This window comes from Narcine bancroftii, chromosome 9 (genome assembly GCF_036971445.1).
Source record: "Narcine bancroftii isolate sNarBan1 chromosome 9, sNarBan1.hap1, whole genome shotgun sequence".
NCBI classification, from domain to species: domain Eukaryota; kingdom Metazoa; phylum Chordata; class Chondrichthyes; order Torpediniformes; family Narcinidae; genus Narcine; species Narcine bancroftii.
In genome coordinates this window covers 123,421,599-123,443,246 of record NC_091477.1, presented here as the reverse complement: position 1 = coordinate 123,443,246, position 21,648 = coordinate 123,421,599, and the positions used below count along the sequence as shown (strand labels likewise).

The 21,648-nt window shown below is 46.9% G+C and overlaps 2 protein-coding genes across 2 annotated transcripts in view; one reads left to right on the top strand and one right to left on the bottom strand.

The window, feature by feature from the left end:
* Positions 1-17,803, top strand: part of LOC138743640 (putative protein FAM47C) — a 41,085-nt gene extending 23,282 nt beyond the window's left edge. Inside the window, exons 6-7 of the mRNA XM_069899167.1 lie at positions 7,231-7,384; positions 17,303-17,803. Of these exons, the coding sequence (XP_069755268.1) occupies positions 7,231-7,384; positions 17,303-17,497 (349 nt within the window). The 3' untranslated portion in view covers positions 17,498-17,803. The remainder of the gene's footprint in view (positions 1-7,230; positions 7,385-17,302) is intronic.
* LOC138743639 (uncharacterized) lies at positions 17,587-18,321 on the bottom strand. The gene has a single exon (XM_069899166.1). It carries the CDS (start codon positions 18,319-18,321, stop codon positions 17,587-17,589), a length of 735 nt encoding a protein of 244 aa, XP_069755267.1.
* Between the last annotated feature and the right edge of the window lie 3,327 nt (positions 18,322-21,648).

Below are 21,648 nucleotides of genomic sequence, written 5' to 3'. Positions count from 1 at the left end.
GGAAAATATCACAGCTGTGCTCAGACAAGTCAGACCAGAAGGTTTGTCTACTGAGGCTGTATGGATGGAATGGGAGTTGGAGGAGCAAATCTGTAGAGAGAGAGAGAGAGAGCAGACAGCTGCAGAAAACACAAGGTTGTGATGGTAGGAGATTTTAACTTTCCACATATTGACTGGGGCTCCCAGACTGTAAAAGGGCTGGATGGCTTGGAGTTTGTCAAATGTATTCAGGATAGATTTCTAAATCAATATATAGAGGGGCCAACTAGAGACAGAGTGCAATACTGGATCTTCTATTAGGAAATGAGACAGGACAGGTGACAGAAGTGTGAGTAGGGGAATATTTTGGGACCAGTGATCATAATACCATTAGTTTCAAGTTAATTATGGAGATTTTGGCCTTGGGTTGAGATTCTAAATTGGAGAAAGGCCAATTAACCTCCCCAAAAAGGTTTAAATAATATAGTGTGGTTGGGGGAAGGGGTACATATTAAGGAGCAGAGCAAAGACAAGGTTTCTCAGTAAAGAGAGAAGGCTTGTAGACAAAGTTTTGGGGAGGAAGGGTAGGTGATCGAGAAGGAAAAGGATCAATGCACTGATGGAGGGGTGATAATGGTAATAAATAATAGAGTTGACTGTAAAGAGGGGGATAGGCAGAAGGTAGGATGTGGGAAATCTCTGGAATATATTTACTTCAATGCAAGGAAAGTGGACGAGCTGAAGGTTTGGATAGACACTTGGCAGTATGACCTGGTGGTGATTAGTGAGATGTGGTTGCAGGAGGGAAGTTGAATATTCTGGGGTTTCGCTGCTTTAGGTGTGATAGAATTGGAGGGGTAATGTGGGGGGTGGGGGGGGTGGGGTGTGGCATTACTTGTCAGGGAAAATATTACAGCGGTGCTGAGGTGTGATAGATTGGGGGGCTCATCAAGGGAGGTGTGTGGGTGGAATTAAAAAATAGAAAAGGTGAGGTTACAATTATAGGGATGTATTATAGACCACCTAGTGGGGAGTGAGAAATAGAGGAGCAAATGTGTAAGGAAATAGCTGAGGTGTGCAATAGCACAGGGTTGTGTTAGTTGGGGATTTAAATTTTCCTAACATAGATTGGGAGATGCAGTCAGTGAAAGGGGTGGATGGCTTAGAGTTTGTAAAATGTGTGCAGGATTGCTTTTTGCAGCAACATGTTGAGGTACCCACTAGAGAGGGGGCAGTGTTGGATCTACTGTTGGGGAATGAAATAGGACAGGTGACAAAGGTGTATGTTGGGGAGCACTTTGGATCCAGTGATCATGATACCATTAGTTTCAGCATAATTATGGAAAGGGATAGCTCTAGTCCAACGATGAAGGTCTTTAAGTGGGGGAAAGCCAGATCTGATGAAATGAGAAGGGATTTGCAGGGAGTGGTTTGGGCTGATTTGTTTTTTGGGAAGGAAGTGGAGGAGAATTGGAAGGCAATTAAAGGTGAGATTTTTGAGGGTGCAAAACCTTTATGTTCCTGATAGGATAAAAGGCATGGCCAAATGTTCGAGAGCCGTGGTTTTCAAGGGAGATTAGGAAGTTGGTTCGAATTAAAAGGGAGGCCTACATTAAATATGGGAAGCAAGGGATGGACGAGATGCTTGAAAGATACATAGATTGTAGAAAGGTAAATCGTGCTTGACAAATCTATTGGAATTCTTTGAGATGGTGACAGGTAAAATAGATGGGGGAGGGCCAGTGGATGTGGTGTACCTGGACTTCCAAAAGGCCTTCGATAAGCATAAACGACTGGCTTCCAAAATCAAGGCTCATGGGATTGGGGGCAAAGTATTGATGTGGATTGAGAACTGGCTGGCAGGTAGAAGACAGAGTTGGGATAAATGGCTCATTTTCTGAGTGGCAGGCGGTGACCAGTGGGGTGCCACAGGGATCTGTACTGGGACCCCAGCTGTTCACAATTTACATTAATGATCTGGATGAGGGGATTAGATGGAATATCTCCAAATTTGCAGATGACACTAAGCTAGGAGGGGTTGTGTGCACGGAAGAGGGGGTCAGGAAGCTCCAGTGTGATTTGGATAAATTGAGGGACTGGGCAGATCCATGGCAAATGCACTACAATGTGGATAAATGTGAGGTATCCACTTTGGTAATACAAACCGGAGGGCAGATTACTATTTGAATGGCAATAGATTAAGAGATGGGGAAGTGCAGAGAGACCTAGGGGTACTTGTACACCAGTCTCTGAAGGCGAGCATGCAGGTACAGCAGGCGGTTAAAAAGGCAAATGGTATGTTGGCCTTCATATCAAGAGGGTTTGAGTATAGGAACAAGGATACCTTACTGCAGCTGTACAGGGCCTTGGTGAGACCCCACCTGGAGTATTGTGTGCAGTTTTGGTCACCTTATCTAAGGAAGGAGGGAGTGCAGAGGCGATTCACCAGGCTGATACCTGGAATGGCAGGAATGACTTATGAGGAAAGATTGCGCAAATTGGGATTGTACTCGCTGGAGTTTAGAAGATCGAGAGGGGATCTCATAGAGACCTATAAAATTCTGGCAGGACTGGACAGAATGGATGCAGATGGGATGTTTCCAATGGTGGGAAAATCCAGAACCCGGGGCCATGGTTTGAGGATAATAGGCAAACCATTTAGGACCGAGATGAGGAGGAATTTCTTTACCCAGAGGGTGGTGAATCTGTGGAATTCATTGCCACAGAGGGCAGTAGAGGCAGGTTCATTAAATCTATTTAAGATGGAATTAGATCTATTTCTTCAGTATAAGGGTATTAAAGGTTACGGAGAGAAGGCGGGGACGGGGTACTGAACTTTAAGATCAGCCATGATCTCGTTGAATGGCGGAGCAGGCTCGAAGGGTCGAATGACCTACTCCTGCTCCTATCTTCTATGTTTCTATGTTTCTAAGCTTAAGAAGGAAATTAGGAAAGCGAAAAGAAGGTACAAGGTGGCTATAGCAAACAGGGAGAAAGTAAATCTGAAGGGTTTTTACAAATATGTGAATAGCAAAAGGAGAGTGAGGGATAAAACTGGTCCACTAGAGAATAGGAGCAGACAAATGTGAGCAGAGCCGAATGAGATGGGGAATTAAATGAGTTCTTCTCATTAGTATTCACTAGGGAAAAGGATGTGGAATTGTGTAGGATGAGGAAGGCAAAAGGGGGAATTATGGAAAAGATAGGGATTAGGAAAGAGGGGGTGTTGGAACTTTTGAGGCATATAAAAGTGGATAAGTTTCCGGTGCCCGATGGGATTTTCCCCAGGACCTTGAGGGAAGTCAGGGAGGAAATAGCGGAGGCTCTGTTAGTTATTTTTCAACAGTCACTGGAGGAGGGTGTGATGCCGTGCGATTGGCGTGTTGCGAACGTGGTTCTTCTGTTTAAAAAGGGTTCCAGGTGTAGGCTCAGCGATTATTGTCAGTGGTTGGTAAACTAATGGAAAGTATTCTTGGAGATAATATGTATAGGTATCTAGAGGGGCAGGGACTGATCAGGGACACCCAACATGGGTTTGTAAGGGGAAGATCATGTTGAATTTTTTGAGGTGACGAGTGAGGTTGATGAGGGTAGAGCAGTAAGGCCTTTGATAAGGTTCCACATGGAAGTTTGGTGAGGAAGGTTCAGGCACTAGGGATTAATGTTGAAATAGTCAGATGGGTTCAACGGTGGCTGGATGACAGGCACCAGAGAGTCATGATGGACAGCTGCCTGTCAGGGTGGAGGCCGGTAATGAGCAGTGTGCCTCAGGGATTGGTATTGGGTCCCGTGTTGTTTGCCATTTACATTAATGATTTGGTTGATGGAATGGTAAATTGGGTTAGTAAATATGCGGACGATACAAAAATAGGGGAGTTGTGGAGAGTGAAGATAGTTTTCAGGGACTACAGAAGGATTTGGACTGCTTAGAAGAGAGAGCTGAAAGGTGGCAGATGGAGTTTAATGTAGATAAGTGTGAAGTGCTTCATTTTGGGAAGAATAATCAAAACAGGACATATGCAGTGAAGGGGAGGGCGTTGAGGAATGCAGAGGAACAGAGGGGTCTTGGAATAACGGTTCATTTTTCTTTGAAAATGGATTCTCATGTAGATAAGGTGGTAAAGAAGGCTTTTGGTATGCTGGCCTTTATAAATCAAAGCATAGAATATAGGAGCTGGGAGGTGATGTTGAGACTGTTCAAGGCATTGGTGAGGCCAAGTTTGGAATACTGTGTGTAGTTCTGGTCGCCAAATTATGGGAAGGATGCCAATAAGGTAGAGAGGGTGCAGAGAAGATTTACTAAAATTTTGCTTGGATTGCAATATCTAGAATACAAAGAAAGATTGAGTAGACTGGGTCTTTATTCATTGGAGCATAGAAGGTTGAGGGGGGGGGAATTTGATAAAGATAATTAAAATTATGAGGGAGATAGACAGAGTAGATGTGAATAGGCTCTTCCCCTTGAGGGTAGGTGAGATTGGAACGAGGGGTCATAGTTAAGGGTTTGGGGGGAATAGTTTAGAAGCAACATGAGGGGAAACTTCTCCACTCAGAGAGTGGTGGCTGTGGAATGACCTTCTGGAAGAGTTGGTTCCAGCAGGGTCAATTTTGTCATTTAAGAGAAGGTTGGATAAGTGCATGGATGTGAGGGGGTTGGAGGGTTATGTGCAGGAAGCAGGTAGGTGGGACTAGTGGAGTTTACTTAAATTGGTGTGGACTAGAGGGGCTGAGATGGCCTGTTTCCGTACTGTAATTGTTATATAGTTAGATAATGTTGCTGGGACTTCAGGAGTTGAGTTACAGGGAAAAAATGAAACAGGTTAGGACTTTCTTCCTTGGAGCGAAGAAGAATGAGGGGAGATTTGATTGAGATTTAAAAAAATATGATTAGGCTCTTTCCATTTAGATTAGGAGAGATAAATACGAGAGGATATGGCTTTAGGGTGAAAGGGGAAATATTAAGGGGAACTTCTTCACTCAGAGAGTGGTGGGAGTGTGGAACGAGCTGCCATCTGATGTGGTGAATGCAGGCTCACTCTTAATTTTTAAGAATAAATTGGATAGATACATGAATGGGAGAGGTCTGGACGCCCTTCAATCCTGAAGTTGTGACCTCATGTGGACTCTCCCACTGTGAGGAATCAACTTTTCTTCATCTACTCTGTCCCTGCCTTTCAACATTCAAAATGTTTCAATGAGTTTCCCCCTCATTCTTCTAAATTCCAAAAAGTCCAGCTCAAGAGCTGTCAAACACTCCTCATATGATAACCCTTTCATTCCCAGAATCATCCTTGTGAACCTCCTCTGTACCTTCTCACATCAGCACATCCTTTCTTAAATGAGGAGCCCAAAACTGCTCACAATCTCCATGAGGTCCCACCAGGGCCTTATGAGCCTCAACATCCCATCCCTGCTTTTATATTCTATACCTCTTGAAGTGAACTCCATCGCATTCGCCTTCTTCACTACCAACTCGACCTGCAAGTTTACCTTCAGGCCGTCCTGCACGAGGACTCCCAGGTACCTTTTCATCTGGGGATTTTCAATTTTTCCCCGTTTTTTCCACCAAAGTTCACGACCTTCCACTTTCCAACATTGTATTTCATTTGCCACTTCTCTGTCCGTTCTCCTAATCTGTCCAAGTCCTTCTGCACCCTCCGAACACTACCTACTCCTTCACCTATCTTTGTATCATCTGCAAACTTGGCCACAAAGCCATTCATTCCAGAATCTAAATCATTGATATACAACATGAAAAGAAGCGTCCCCAACTCCGACCCCTGTGGACACTGAGCCACTGGCAGCCGATCAGAATGTGATCCCTGTATTCCGATTCTCTGCTTCCTGCCAATCGGCCAATGCTCTACCCACACTAGTACATTTCCTGATATACCATGGGTTCTTATCTTCTTGAGTATCTTCATATGTGATACAAGTGGGCGTAGAGAGGGGTAGTTCAGACTGGAGGACCGTGACCAGTGGATGCCTCAGGTTTCAGTTCTCAGACCCATGCTCTTTTTAATACACATAAATGATTTGGACAAGGCTGTTTGTGGAAAGGGGAGGAAATGTGCTGATGGCAAGAAACTGTGGTATAGTGGACAGTGAAGAAGGCTACCTCGTTTGCAATGGGATCTAAATCAGATGTGGGAAACTGGGCTAAGGATTAGCAGGTGGAGTTCAACTCCGAGATGTGCGTGGTTCTGCAAATGGGTAACTGGAACCAGGGCATGTCTTACTCTGTTAACAGCAGGGCGCTGAAGAGTGTATTAGTGCGGATGAACTCGGCTCTTTAAAGATGGCAGCATTGGTAGAGAGTGAAGAGAGCATTTGGGACACTTACCTTTTTGGTCAGAGATTTGAATATGTGTTGGGACATTGTGTTGAAGTGAAACAGCCCATTGGTGAGGCCACGCTTGGAATATTATGTGCAGGTTTGGTCACCCAGCTCTAGGAAGGATATTATAAAGTTGGAAAGGGTAGAGAAGAAGTTTACAAAGTTGTTGCTGGGATTGGGGACCCATGATATGGTGACAGACTGGATGCTGTGAGGGTCCCACAAATTATAAAGCAGCTCGTTGAGTCACTGCTATGTTTTGGGCAACCTCAGGTTTACAGAGCTGGAGCAGGCAAGTTGAGACCTATTCACCAACCAAAAAGATCCTTTCACTTCTGGTAAATACAGCCTCTGCCCCAATGCTGTTGGATCAGTGAATGAATTCACCCTGAAGGTACAAGCAAATTGATCTCAGCTATTCCTCTGTATATTGGAAGCAAACCATGTATGAGGTTATATTTGGTTCAAATCCAGTTAGGACAGCCACCACTTCCTTTGACAAGCGGACAGACTATCCTGGGTAATGAGACTCACGCTGAGCACACAATCCTTAGATATCCCCCTTCCACTGATGCTACCCCTTGCCTGGCCCCAGCCCTCACACCTCCTACCCCTCAGTTCCCTCCCCCCACCTCTTACCTCCTCCTGCTGCTCTTTGTTCCTCCTCTCACAATAGCCCACACCTGCCCCCAGAAGGTGATCTGTCTTTGGAACCCTCTACCAAAGGAGGCTGCGGCTTGATCCAAGACCGAGAAGGAGGATGTTGAGAGATGGGCTGTGACAAGTTACTGAAATACAGGATCAGCTGGAGATGGGCTCAGTGGCTTCCCTGCTGATGTGTATGTCGTTAGAGAGCGGTGCGGTGCCAGGTGTAGACTTGCCACCCAGCCTCTGCATGCTCCTTGTTTTTACAGGAAGGAAGGTAATGCACTGCGTGTTCACTGGGACAAACTGCGAGAGGCTCCATTCCTCTCCCGCTGGAATCCCTGGAGCAACGAGATTCCATACACAACCTTCACGGAACACCCAGTTGCAGGAGCCAACCAGACATTCAACAGCATGTGCCAGGTGAGGTGAGTGGGGTAGGGAGGGAGGGGTGTGTACTCACTCCCTCACTGCTGCTCCTCCATGTGGTCCTGAGCCCCACAGCTGGGGAATCTTCCCTTCCTGCACAGCTGGTGACCCAGTGCCCTGCAGGAAACTGACTCTCATTTTGGGGATACTGAGCCACACCTCCGGCACCCTGACCCACCCTGGATGTGAGGATCAGGCCAGGTAGCTACAGTTCATTTAGTGGGAGGCCCTCTAACTGCTGCCACACTGGGACCTGTTCCTGGATTGGAACTCCTTCCCACATCAGGACTGTTCCCAGTACCACACTGTGTCTGGATCTCACAGCAAATAGTCCGCAAAAATTAGAGGACTAATTACAGGGAGATGGCAAACAGCTGCAGAAAAAATAAGGTTGTGATTTAGGTGTTTTAACTTTCCACATACTGACTGGGACTCCCATACTGTAACAGGGCTGGATGGCTTGGAGTTTGACAAATGTGTTCAGGTAAGTTTTCTAAATCAATATATAGAGCTACCAACGAGAGAGGATGCAGAACTGGATCTGCTATTAGGGGACAGGTCAGGTGGCAGAATTATGTCAAAACTCAATGCTGGAGAAACTCAGCAGGTTAAACAGTGAACTTTGTAAACCAAAGATACTGACCAATGCTTTGGGCTTGAGCCCTTCAAGGTATGAGCAGAATGTAGGCAGGTTAGGGTGGGGGGCAGCCAGCAACTTTTTCCCAGAGCAGAAATGGTCAATACCAGAGGTCATCTATTTAAGGTGAATGGAATGGAGGAAAGTTTAGGGGAGTTGTTAGAATTCATTTGTTTTTTGCAGTGTGATGGGTGCTTTGAATGCATTGCCGGGGAGTGGGGGGGGGGGGGGGGTGGATCTGGTGGAGGCTGATACAGTAGGGGCAGCTAAAAATAAACTCTTAGATTGCACTTCGAAAAATGGAGGGTTATGGACTGTGAAGGAGGGAAGGGCTAGATTGATGTGGGTTAGGTTTTCATAGGTCAGCACAACATTGTGAGCTGAAGGGCCAGTACTGTGTTGTAATGTTCTGTGTTTTAGGTCCTGGAGGCCAGAAGAAATCTTTATTTAAACATACAAGGTGTTAAGGATTCTTCGAGCAGAGTATTCACCTGGGGGACATAGATGCAGGATATGTAATCAATTATTTAAAATTGAGGTGTGTAGAAATTTCTTCTCACAAATAATGGTGAAGCTCTGGAATTTTCTGCCCCCGAGGGTAGAATTTTTAATTTAGTTTAGAGGTGCAGCATGTTATCAGGCACTTTCCAGCCTACAAAGTCCACATCGCCCAAATACGCCCATGTGACAGATTAACCTAATAACCCCGCATGTCTTTGGAAAATGGGAGAAAGCCACGCAGACATGGAGGGAACGTGCAAACTCCAGCAGACATCGGCAGATTCGAGCCTGGGTCACTGGTGCTAATCATCAGATCAAGTTAAGATGGAGATGGTAAAAATTTGAAAGCTGAAGAAATTGAGGGGGTCTGGGGAATTGGCATAGAAGAGGACAGCACAGATCAGCCACGATCACATTGAATGGTGGAGGAGCTGGAGGGGCCAAGTACCCTGCTCCTTCTACTTTCTCTGGGCCAAGAGCAGGTGCTGCAAGCTGCAATCTCAACCAAAACCTTCACTCCGTCCACACTAGTGACAGAGATCCCCTAGTTACCAACCATTTCAGTTGTATCCCACTCCCATAACCACATGTCTGTCTATGGCCTCGTACTATCCCACTAAGACCACCCACACATTGGAGGAACAACAACTGATTTTCTGTCTGGGCACTCTCCAGCCAGATGGCATTAACATCAGCTTCTCTGGTTTCTGCTAATTTGTTCTCCTTCCTCCTCTCTCCCTCCTCTATTCACCCTGCCATCCCTCCTCCCCTTGATCGCTACTGCTCCCTCCCTCCCTTCTCCACCTATCACCTTTGCATCCCCACCCCCCACCACTCTTCTGCTTGGATCCCTGCCGACATTTTGCCAGACCTGGTTGAAGGGCTCAAGGCCCAGACGTCAGTTCTGTATTTTTAACCTTTGCTCTATAAAGGACACTACTGAGTTTCTCCAGCTTTGTGTTTTTAGTTCAACCACAACCAAACCTTTCTCCGAATTCTTTAGTTGTTAGTCATTGCTGTTTCCCACAGTTTATACCTGCACTCTCAATACCACCTTAGGCAAATAAGCTTTAATGAAATTACAATGCATAACCACTGCCTAATGCCTTTATTGGCATCAAGTCACTAAACTGGATTTTGTTCTCACAATATTTAAATGAACTGGCTCACTTTTCTTCAGGTCTGGCAATGCCTGGAGCTATTAGTGTTTTTAAACAAAACCCTGTAAATCACACCCTCATCTTGTGATTACACAATTAGTCACAAACAACAGGGCAGTGACCAAGTGAAATGAAACAGAAAAGCCTGCAGACACCTTGGTTGAAGTAAAAACACAATGCTGGAGAATCCTACGCTATCTGTGTGGGTTTGTACGCTCTCTCCGTGTCTGTGTGGGCTTGTACGCTCTCTCCGTGTCTGTGTGGGTTTGTACGCTCTCACTGTGTCTGTGTGGGTTTGTACGCTCTCTCCGTGTCTGTGTGGGTTTGTACGCTCTCTCCGTGTCTGTGTGGGTTTGTACGCTCTCTCCGTGTCTGTGTGGGTTTGTACGCTCTCTCCGTGTCTGTGTGGGTTTGTACGCTCTCTCCGTGTCTGTGTGGGTTTGTACGCTCTCTCCGTGTCTGTGTGGGTTTGTACGCTCTCTCCGTGTCTGTGTGGGTTTGTACGCTCTCTCCGTGTCTGTGGGTTTGTACGGTCTCTCCGTGTCTGTGTGGGTTTGTACGGTCTCTCCGTGTCTGTGTGGGTTTGTACGGTCTCTCCGTGTCTGTGTGGGTTTGTACGCTCTCTCCGTGTCTGTGTGGGTTTGTACGCTCTCTCTGTGTCTGTGTGGGTTTGTACGCTCTCTCTGTGTCTGTGTGGGTTTGTACGCTCTCTCCGTGTCTGTGTGGGTTTGTACGCTCTCTCCGTGTCTGTGTGGGTTTGTACGCTCTCTCCGTGTCTGTGTGGGTTTGTACGGTCTCTCCGTGTCTGTGTGGGTTTGTACGCTCTCTCCGTGTCTGTGTGGGTTTGTACGCTCTCTCCGTGTCTGTGTGGGTTTGTACGCTCTCTCCGTGTCTGTGTGGGTTTGTACGCTCTCTCTATGTCTGTGTGGGTTTCTTCCTGGAGGTTCCAGTTTCCTCCCACTGTTCAAAACGTATCAGGGGTGTAGGATAATTGGGTGTAAATGGGCTCCACGGACTCATGGGACAAAATTACCTGTAACGTGCTGTATTCAATAGTTCAAACAGTGTCCTGTAAATATAGCAAAGATAAAGAAAGATACATAAGTGTGAGGTATAAAGAGCAGGGAGCTGAGAAGTTGAAGGAGGACTACAAGGTGTGTAGAAGGAATCTTAAGAAAGAAATTAGAAAGGCCAAAAAAAGGCATGAAGAGACTTTGGCTGACAGTAAAAATAAATCCAAAGGGTTTCTATAAGTACATTAAAAGTAAAAGATTAGTGAGAGATAAAATTGGACCCCTTGTAGATAGCGAGGGTAGGCTGAGTGAGAAGTCTGAGGAAATGGAGGAAATTTTGAATGATTTCTTTGCCTCGGTATTCACTAGGGAAAAAAATGTTGAACTAGTTGAAGTAAAGAAAAATAGTGGGGAGGTCATGAAGCATATAAGGATAACCGAGGAGGTAGTGATGACTGTGTTAAAAAAGATAAAGGTGGATAAATCTCCCGGACCAGACAAAATATTCCCTAGGACACTCAGGGAGGCTAGTGGACAGTTAGTGGGGCCATTAACAGAGATATTTAGGATGTCAAAGGATTGGAGGGTGGTGCATGTGGTTCCTCTGTTTAAGAAAGGGTCCAAATGCAAACCTGGGAATTATAGGCCTGTAAGTCTGACGTCTGTGGTGGGCAAGTTGATGGAAAGTGTTCTGAGGGATGCTATTTACAAATTTTTGGAGGTACAGGGATTGATAGGGAGTAATCAACATGGTTTTGTCAGGGGTAGATCATGCTTGACAAACCTGATTGACTTCTTCAAGGGGGTTACAAAAAAGGTTGATGAAGGGAAAGCTGTGGATGTTGTCTATTTGGACTTTAGTAAAGCTTTTGACAAAGTTCCCCACAGGAGGTTAGGAAAAAAGGTGGAGGAATTAGGTATAAATAAAGAGGTAGTGAAATGGATTCAGCAGTGGTTGGATGGGAGGTGTCAGAGAGTAGTGGTAGAAAATTGTTTGTCCAATTGGAGGCCGGTGACTAGTGGAGTTCCTCAGGGTTCGGTCCTGGGTCCACTATTATTTGTTATATATATTAACGATCTGGATGTAGGGGTGGGGAATTGGATAAGCAAGTTTGTGGATGACACAAAGATTGGTGGTGTTGTGGACAGTGAGGAAGATTACCGTAGATAAAAGGTGATTTAGGAAGGCTGGAGGTGTGGGCTGAGAAATGGCTGATGGAATTTAATACAGATAAATGTGAGGTGCTACATTTTGGAAAGGCAAATTTAAATAGGTCATATACATTGAATGGTAGACAATTGAGGAGTGCAGAGCAACAAAGGGATTTAGGAGTTATGGTAAATAGTACCCTCAAGGCTGATACTCAGGTAGATGGTGTGGTGAAGAAGGCATTTGGAATGTTGGCCTTCATATATTGGAGTATTGAATTCAAGAGTAGGGAGGTTATGATGAAATTGTACAAGGCATTGGTGAGGCCAAATTTGGAGTACTGTGTACAGTTTTGGACACCAAATTATAGGAAAGATATAAACAAAATAGAGAGAGTGCAGAGAAGGTTCACGAGAATGTTGACAGGATTTCAGGGTCTGAGTTACAGGGAAAGGTTGTGCAGACTGGGGCTTTTTTCTCTGGAGCGTAGAAGATTGAGGGGGGACTTGATAGAGGTGTTTAAGATTTTAAAAGGGACAGACAGAGTAAATGTGGATAGGCTTTTTCAATTAAGAGTGGGGGAGATTCAAACTAGAGGACATGGTTTAAGATTGAAGGGGGAAAATTATAAGGGGAACATGAGGGGAAATTTCTTTACGCAAAGGGTGGTGGGGATGTGGAATGAGCTTCCGGCAGATGTGGTTGAGGCAGGATCATTGGTTACATTTAAGGAAAGACTGGATCGTTACATGGAGAGGAGAGGACTGGAGGGGTATGGACCGGGTGCTGGTCAGTGGGACTAGGAGGGTGGGGATTTGTTACGGCATGGACTAGTAGGGCCGAACTGGCCTGTTCTGTGCTATAAGTGGTTATGTGGTTATAACATTTTGGGCTTGAGCCCTTCATTGAGGTATGGCAAAATGTCGGCAGGTGAGTGAACAAGTGAAGCTGGAGAAACAGCGAGTCAGGCTGCAGCCACAGAGATCAGTCAGTGGCCAGTCAGGGAGGCTGGTGTGTAACAATCTCACCACTGCAGAGAATGGAGATCTGAAACCAAACAGAAGCACTTATGCACTCAGCAGGTCAGGTGCTGTCTGTGGAGAAGGAAACAGTTCAGGTTGAAGGCGCATCAGTGGAACTAGGAAAGAGGGAAAATGTTGGACATCATGTGGACAAAGGGTGGGGAGTGGTGGAGAGACCACTGGGCTGTCTGCCTGTCACTGCTCTCCTGCTGTTGGGGTTTGGTTTATTGCTTTATTTCCCAGCATTTTAGAATCTCCCACTACCTGCTGAAGAATGCTTATCTGTGTTTCTGGTGAGTGGCTAAAATGGGCAGGCAATATCATTTAACAGAATGTAGGAGCGGACGAACGAGCCCTTCAGCTCAGGTGTCTGTTGAATGCTGAACATGATGACCAAATCAAATTAAAACTCTGCTTGTTAATGGATATTCCTCCATCCCCTTCCTGTTCAGGTCTCTATTTAGAAGCCTCTTGAATGCTACTATTAATGCAGATGACACTAAGATTGGAGGCGCTGTGGACAGTGAGGAAGGTTTTCAAAAAATGGACTGAAAAATGGCAGATGGAATTTAATGCAGACAAGTGAGAGATGTTGCATTTTGGAAGGACAAACCAAGAAAGGACGTACACGGTAAATGGTCGGGCAATGAGGAGTGTGGTAGAACAGAGGGATCTAGGAATACAGATACAGAATTCCTTGAAAGTGTCGTCGCAGGTGGACAGGATTGCAAAGAGAGCTTTTGGCATCTTGGCCTTCATAAATCAAAGTATTGAGTACAGGAGCTGGGATGTTATTGGTGAAGTTTTTTAAAGTTAGACATTCAGCACTGTTACAGGCCCTTTCAGCCCATGGGCCCGCGCTGCCGAGTTGACAACTCCCCGTACATTTTCGAACGGTTAGAGGAAACCAGAGATTCAGGAGGGAAACCCATGCAGACAGCGTGGGATTCGAACGTTAGTCCCAATCACTGGTGCTGTAACAGTGTTGCACTAACCGTGTCACGCATGTTGTTAAAGGCACTAGTGAGGCTAAATTTGGAGTATTGTATGCAGTTTTGGTCACCTAACTATCGGAAAGTTATCAATTAGATAGAAAGAGTGCAGAGAAGATTTACTAAGATGTTGCCTAGACTTCAGGAACTGAGTTACAGGAGAAGGTTAAACAGATTAAGACTCTATTCTCTGGAGCATAGAACAATGAGGGGAGAATTGATCGAGGTATACAAAATTATGATAGAGTAAATGCAAACAAGCTTTTTACACTGTGAGATACAAACCAGAGGACTTTGGTTAATGGTGAAAGTTTAGGGGAAACTTTATGCAGACTGGTGGAAGTGTGGAATGAGCTGCCAGCTGAAGTGGTAAATGTAGGTTCAGTTATGACATTCAAGAAACATTTGGACAGGTACATGGATGGGTGCGATGTGTGAAGGGCTGTGGACTGGGTGCAGGTCAGTGGGATTGGGCAGAAAAATGGTTCTGTATTCTCTAGAAAGGCCAAAGGGCGTCTTTCTGTGCTTTAGTGTTTTAATATTCTATATCTGCTTCCACAATTGCTCTTGGCAGCCCATTCAAGGCACCTACCACTCTCGGTGTAAAATATTTGACCACCATGCCTCCCTTAAACAACTTTTCCTTCGCCTTAGACATATGACCAATACTGCGCGAGGCACATTGCCCTGTGCGAATGATTTGGACTGTCCACCCTATCTAAGCCTCATGATTTTATAAACCTCTATCAGGTCTTGCCTTAGCTTCCCACACTCCAGAAAAACCAATGCAAGTTTGGCCAGTTTCTACCCGCAACTCACAGCCTCTAAACCAGGCAACATCTCTATAAACTGCTTCTGTCCCTTTTCCAAAGGCTCCACATCCTTCCTGTAATGGGACAATGAGAATTGCACATAGTAAACAGCTGCAACATGACCTCCTTACTTTTAGACTCAATACCCTGCCCAATGAAGCCAAGTGTTCCATACATGCGACTAGGGCAAGATTCCCCTTGTCCTCACCTATCAGCCACTCCAGCAGCCTCCGCATCCAACATTATTATCGCTACACCACCCACTACATGATCCTACTACCAGCTACCCAAAAGAATCTGAAGGCAAGAGTCCATAGTACTGAATGCTGATCAGGGAGGGAGAACTGGAACTAAATTAGGGTAGATGGGGAAATCCATCAGCATGGAGGTGATGGGCTGAAGAGCTGGTACTTTGCTATATCACACTATGCTCACGCTAGGAATTTCCGAGGGAACAGGGATGTTTTGCTTCCACTCTGACAGATGGATGGGGGTTGGTGGGCTGATGCTGTGAGTACGTTCCATGTTCTCAGTCTCCCCCTGATTGTCCCTCTCCACTGGGAGCAGCCACATGTAAATGCACGTGACTGGGGATCAATGGAAATAGAGTGATTGAGCAGGAAACAGGCCATTCGGCCTGACATACAGTCAACTCACAGGCACTCTCTGTATTAACCTCATCGCCCAACACTTGTCCCGTAGCCCTCTGTGCCAAGTGATTCAAGTGTTCATCCAGATGCTTCTTGAATGGGGTCAGCAGCACCGCATCACTCATTCCCTCAGGCAGTGCACTCTCTGGGTGAAGATGGAGCCTTGAGATTTCCTCGACATCTCTTCCCCCTCACCCTAAACCTGTGCCCTCTCATGTTATCTACCTCTGATAAGGGAATTGTTTCCTGCAGGCCACCATATCTACATCCCTCATAATTTTACATATCTATTCCCCACCTCTTCTCCTCCACACTGGGGAGAACAGATCCAGCATCTCCTCATAATTGAGATCCTCCTCCCCAGGTGTAGCCTGGGGAACTTCCTCTGCCCCTTCTCATCACTATCGCATCCTTTGTCCACAGCAACGTGCGATACTCCAGCTGAGTCTGACCAAGATTTTCTAAAGTTGGAGCATAACCTCCCCTCCTCTGTATAACCCTAACCCTGGCTAACAAAGGCCAGTATTCCATTTGTCTTCCTAATCATAGCTGCCTGTGTTGTCACATTCAAAGCTACATGGACTTTACACCACGATCTCATGTACGATCAAAATCCATCAGTTCACGTATGTCTGGAGTAAACTCCATCTGCCATTTCTAAGCCCATTTTACCAACACTTCACTGTCGTCCCATAGTCTATGTACACTCTGCCAATCTTCATGTCAGACGCAAACCTACTGCTCATGCCTCTCACATGCAGACCCAAGTTGCTCATGTCTGAGAAACAGAAAGGGTCCCAGCACTGATCCTCATGGGATGCAACTGGTCACAGGGGTCCAATCACAACACAACCTTCTACCATCATCCTCTGTCTCCTAGTGCCAAACCAATTTTGGATCCAATTTGCTGACTGGTCCTGGATCCCAAGGGCCCAAATCTATGGAACTGGTTTTTTGTGAACCTCATCTTTGTTTATGGAGACCTCATGAGAATTTCACCTTCCCCATTCACTGAATTCTGTAACAAACCTCACCCATACCTTGGCTCCATGCACAGATTGTCTGTTTTTGCATCTTTTAAGGAGATTTCTGGATTGGGAGATTGCTTCATTGAGCATCTCTCTCTGTGCTCTGCAAGACCTCTGAATGGCCAACAAATGAGGCTACCTGCAAATTGGAGGAACAACACCTTATATTGGCAGTCTCCAACCAGAGAGCATTAACGCTGATTCTTCAATTTCCATTAACCCCCCCTCTCCTATGTCTCTCTTTCCCTATCCCTCTGTTTCCTTTCCTTCCCTTCTCCGATCTGATCAGAGAGCTACCTTGGCCCCTTTCCCATCACGTCTCAGATTGTTTCCTCTTCTACACTCTCATCTGTATCCACCTTTGGCCTTTGATCCTCCCCCTGCCTCTTTTTCCTTCCTCTCCTTGTCCTCCCTTCCCTCATCTTTTTATTCAGGTGCCTACACCTACACCCAGGCTCAATACGTTGGTTACTCTTTCCTTCCTATGGATGCTGTGTAACTTGCTGTGTTTCTCTAGCTCGATTGTGTACTCCACTAGACCCAATAATCTGCAGACATTCTTGTTTAACCCTCAACACATCTTTTACTTGTTCCTCCTGTCCACCAGGAGGCTGAGTGGAGATTTAATAAAGACATAAAATTTTATGCAGCCTCATCAGGATACATCAAAAAAGGACCTTTCTTCAGATTGTCCTGAACGGGGCAGAGATTTATAGTAATTGATGAAGGATTACAGGGATATGAGGAATGTTCTTTTCTGCAGAGGATGGTGGGGATCTGTCAGTCAGTGTTGGAAAGGATCATCCCATTCATACAGTACTGGAGTTGGGCTCAGGGCTGTGGAGCCAGGGTTAGACCAGTAAGGGGATGATGGTGAGCGTGCCTGGGTGTGTGGACTTGCTTCCTCCCTCTCCGTGATTTCATCTTATCCTTTTTACTTTCTACAGCTTGAAAACTTTAAAGGCCAACTTGCTCAAGCTGTCCAAAAAGCCTATCAACTGGACCCAGTTCCCGGGAGAGCCAATGGGGTGATTGTATTGAATCATCCGATTAGTATCGAGACATACATTGGGATAGTCTCACTCATCAGCAATCAAAACAAGCTCGGCTACTCATTGGCTCGGGGCTCCGTGGGGTTCTAGTGCACGGGCTCGGGCTCCGCGGGGCTTCTAGTGCACGGGCTCGGGCTCCGCGGGGTTTCTAGTGCACGGGCTCTGGCTCCGCGGGGTTTCTAGTGCACGGGCTCGGGCTCCGCGGGGTTTCTAGTGCTCGGGCTCTGTGGGGGTTCTAGTGCACGGGCTCGGGGCTCTGTGGGGGTTCTAATGCACGGGCTCGGGGTGCCGTGGGGGTCGTAGTGCACGGGCCCGGGGCGCCGTGGGGGTTGTAGTGCACGGGCCCGGGGCGCCGTGGGGGTCGTAGTGCACGGGCCCGGGGCGCCGTGGGGTCCCAGTGCCGGGGCCCGGGGCGCCGTGGGGTCCCAGTGCCGGGGCCCAGGGCGCCGTGGGGTCCCAGTGCCGGGGCCCAGGGCGCCGTGGGGTCCCAGTGCCGGGGCCCGGGGCGCCGTGGGGTCCCAGTGCCGGGGCGCCGTGGGGTCCCAGTGCCGGGGCCCGGGGCGCCGTGGGGTCCCAGTGCCGGGGCCCGGGGCGCCGTGGGGTCCCAGTGCCGGGGCCCGGGGCGCCGTGGGGTCCCAGTGCCGGGGCCCGGGGCGCCGTGGGGTCCCAGTGCCGGGGCCCGGGGCGCCGTGGGGTCCCAGTGCCGGGGCCCGGGGCGCCGTGGGGTCCCAGTGCCGGGGCCCGGGGCGCCGTGGGGTCCCAGTGCCGGGGCCCGGGGCGCCGTGGGGTCCCAGTGCCGGGGCCCGGGGCGCCGTGGGGTCCCAGTGCCGGGGCCCGGGGCGCCGTGGGGTCCCAGTGCCGGGGCCCGGGGCGCCGTGGGGTCCCAGTGCCGGGGCCCGGGGCTCTATTGTCATTGTCTGCAACTAATGCTGGAGTTTCCTGCTGAGCCACTTCTACGTCTGCACCGTGATGAGCTTGTTGCCACTCGATGGATCAGTTATCACAGATTTTGGTCATTTGGTAGAGTGACATGTAACCTTAAAGCAGTTTATTATTTGCAGCTTTTAAACTGAGTACTGATTATGTTAAGCACCTGTATCCAAACTACAGACAAGTAGCAATGTTAGACAACATGGGGTGTCTCCATTCAAGCTGTAACACATGGCATCCTCTTGTTGTGGTGTCTTGTCCCTGGGTGTACTTGTACATCTGAACAAAGAATTGATCAGTCCTCTCTGCAGTCCTCTGCCTCACACTCCAAACCTATTGGATGGGCTCTTTGACTTCCATCACTAACACATCAAACAAAAGGGATTAATCACAGATAGGGACAAACTCGTGGACACCAGCTCCATACCCCATTGTTACTTGGTGACAGATGTACCACAAAAACTCCCCAACACTTTCAGAGCCCCTTCCCCTTCACACTCCTATAACTGCAGATGGTGGCATATGTTTTCTTTCATTTCATTCCTGGGGACAATCTGACCCAGGAGTGTGACAATTTCACAGGTTGTTCAAACCCCACACATTAACATTTTCACATAAATTGCAAGTTCGGTCCACATTTTTTGAAGTGTGTAATTGCTTTGAATATGTTGTCTGCAGCTTCCTGTGTACCAGAACAAAACCTGTGTCATTTTGTATATTGGCCAAATAAAATGGGGGCTGCCATGCTGTCTCTGGTTCTCTTTGTCACGGGTGTTAATACTTTTCATCTCTTCTATTCTGAAAGCAAACCAGTGTTTGACATGAGAGCAACATTAATCCAACTGGAGGGCTCTGCTGTGCAGAATAGATTCCTATAGCCCGGACACAGGCGCAGCGTGTTCACATCAAACAACATTCATTCCTGCTTTAGTCCCATTTGACCCACAGCCCGTTAATCCCCTCCCGGCCATGGAGTTATCCATATGTTCCTTAAAGGAAACACCTGCCTCCACCACTTTGCCTGGCAGCTCTAGTGCATGGGCTCGGGACTCTGTGGGGGTTCTAGTGCATGGGCTCGGGGCTCTGTGGGGGTTCTAGTGCATGAGCCCGGGGTGCCGTGTCACCCTCTAAGTGAAGAACTATACCCTCACATCCCACCCCCCTCACCTTGTAGTTATTTCCTCTCACCTTCGATTCTCCTACTCATGAAAACAGACCGTCACTATTCACCATAACCATGCCCCTCGTGATTATATAGACCTCAGTAAGATTCCCTCTCAACCTCCTGTGCACTAAGGAAACCAGGCCCAGTTTTTCCAATCTCTCTCGATAACTTTCCTAATCCTGACCACGACTCTGTAAACCTCTTCTGCACCCTTTTTAACGTTATAATATTCATTCCTATAGCTAGGTGACAAAACTGCTCACAATATTCCACATGGCCTCACCAATGTCTTGCATAACTTCAACGACCTCCCAAGTATCCCAAACACTCTCCATCCACCTGTGCCACCATCTTGGAGCTATGTACCTGCACCCTTTGGTCCTTCTGCTCCACCGCACTCATTAGGATGCTGTCGTTAACAGAGTAAGTCCTGCATGGATAATTTACCCAAATGCAGCATTCAGTGTTCCTTCAGGTATCTTGGGTTATAATCGGCACAGCTATGTTTACTTGTCTCACCTTGGTGCTTGTCCTCCATCAAGCAATTTTGCTTCAATGCACTTCCTTTGCTTTCTTCACTATCCATAACGTTTCCAGTCTGTCTCTCTGCATCCTGCACCCCCACTCCCAGTCACACTAGTTTAAAGCTTCCTGGGTGAATTAGCAAATTTCCCTGCAGGAAACCCATCTCTTGTACAGATCACCTCTACTTCAGAAATCATCTCAATCATTTATAAATCTGAAGCCCTCCCTCCTGCATGAATAGCTCAGCCACATACTCATGTGTTCTATCCTCCTCTCACTAGCTCTTGGCACAGGGACTAATCTGGCGATTATTACCTTGGAGCTCCTACTTTTTAACTTTGTCCTAACTCCCTGTGTTTGTTTTGCAGGACCTCATCCCATTGCCTACTCATGTAATTGATACCAATATGCACCACTCTGGCTCCTCCTCCTCCCTTTTAAATATGCTGTGGTCTTAATTTGAGATGTTCCCAACCAGGCAACAGGGTGGCTCCCATTCGGGCGTCTCATTCTTGCAACAGAGCAGTACAGCACATTATAGGCTCTTTGGCCCACGATGTTGTGCCAACCCATATAAACCTACTCCACATCAATCTAATTTTTCCCTACCTCACACCCATAACCATGTGCCTATCTAAGAGTCTTTGGAATGTCCCTATTGTCCCTTTACCTCCGTCCCTGGTGATGCATTAGAGGCATCCACTGCTCTGTGTGAAAATCATCTTCCCTAAACTTTCCCCTATTTACCTTGTATGGATGGCCTCTGGTATTGGCTAATACCAATCTGGGAAATAGGAGATGGCTGTCCTCTGTCTCTGCCTCTCATAATCTTATCTACAAAGAACTTCTATGAAGTCATCTCTCATCCTTCATTGTTGCAAGGAGAAAAGCCCTAGCTTGTTCAACGTTGCCTCAAAAAACATGTTCTCCAATCAAGGCCACATCCTGGTAAATCTCTGCACATTCTTAGCCCCCTGCTCTACTCACTCTATGCCAACAATGGTTTGGCTTGTGTTTTTCTACATTGACCGTGTGCCCCTGCTCTAATCATGGCTCTCTACACTAATCGTGCCCCTCTACCTTCTCGATCTCTCCTCATAGGCTAACCCCTAAAATATATATTTTCTCACGGTATTGCATCTAAACAAGGAAGATTAAAAGAGAATGATGGAGGAGTTATTTGGCATAGACTGGGAACATAAATTATATGGTGGGATAGTTGAGGAACATAGGAAGATGGAGATATTTTTCAGTGCTTCACGATGTACATCAACAATTCATAAGAGGGGATCAGGTGCAGTATCGAAGTTTGTTGATGACAGGTAAGATAGAAGGAGGGAAATTGTTTCCTCTGATAGGTGAGACTAGAACTACGGGCCATAGCCTCAAGACAGTGGAGTAGGTTAAGGATGGAGGTGAGGAGAAACTGCTTTTAAATTTAAAAAATTGTTTTTAATTTAGATACAGCACAGTAACGGGCCTTTTTGGCCCATGAGCCCATGCCGCAAAATTACAGCCAATTAACCTACAGCCCCTAGTACAGTAAGCAGTAGAGACTACCACATTAACTATATTTAAGACAAGCTAGGTAGACTTTTGCAATTTTGGGGAATTAATTGTT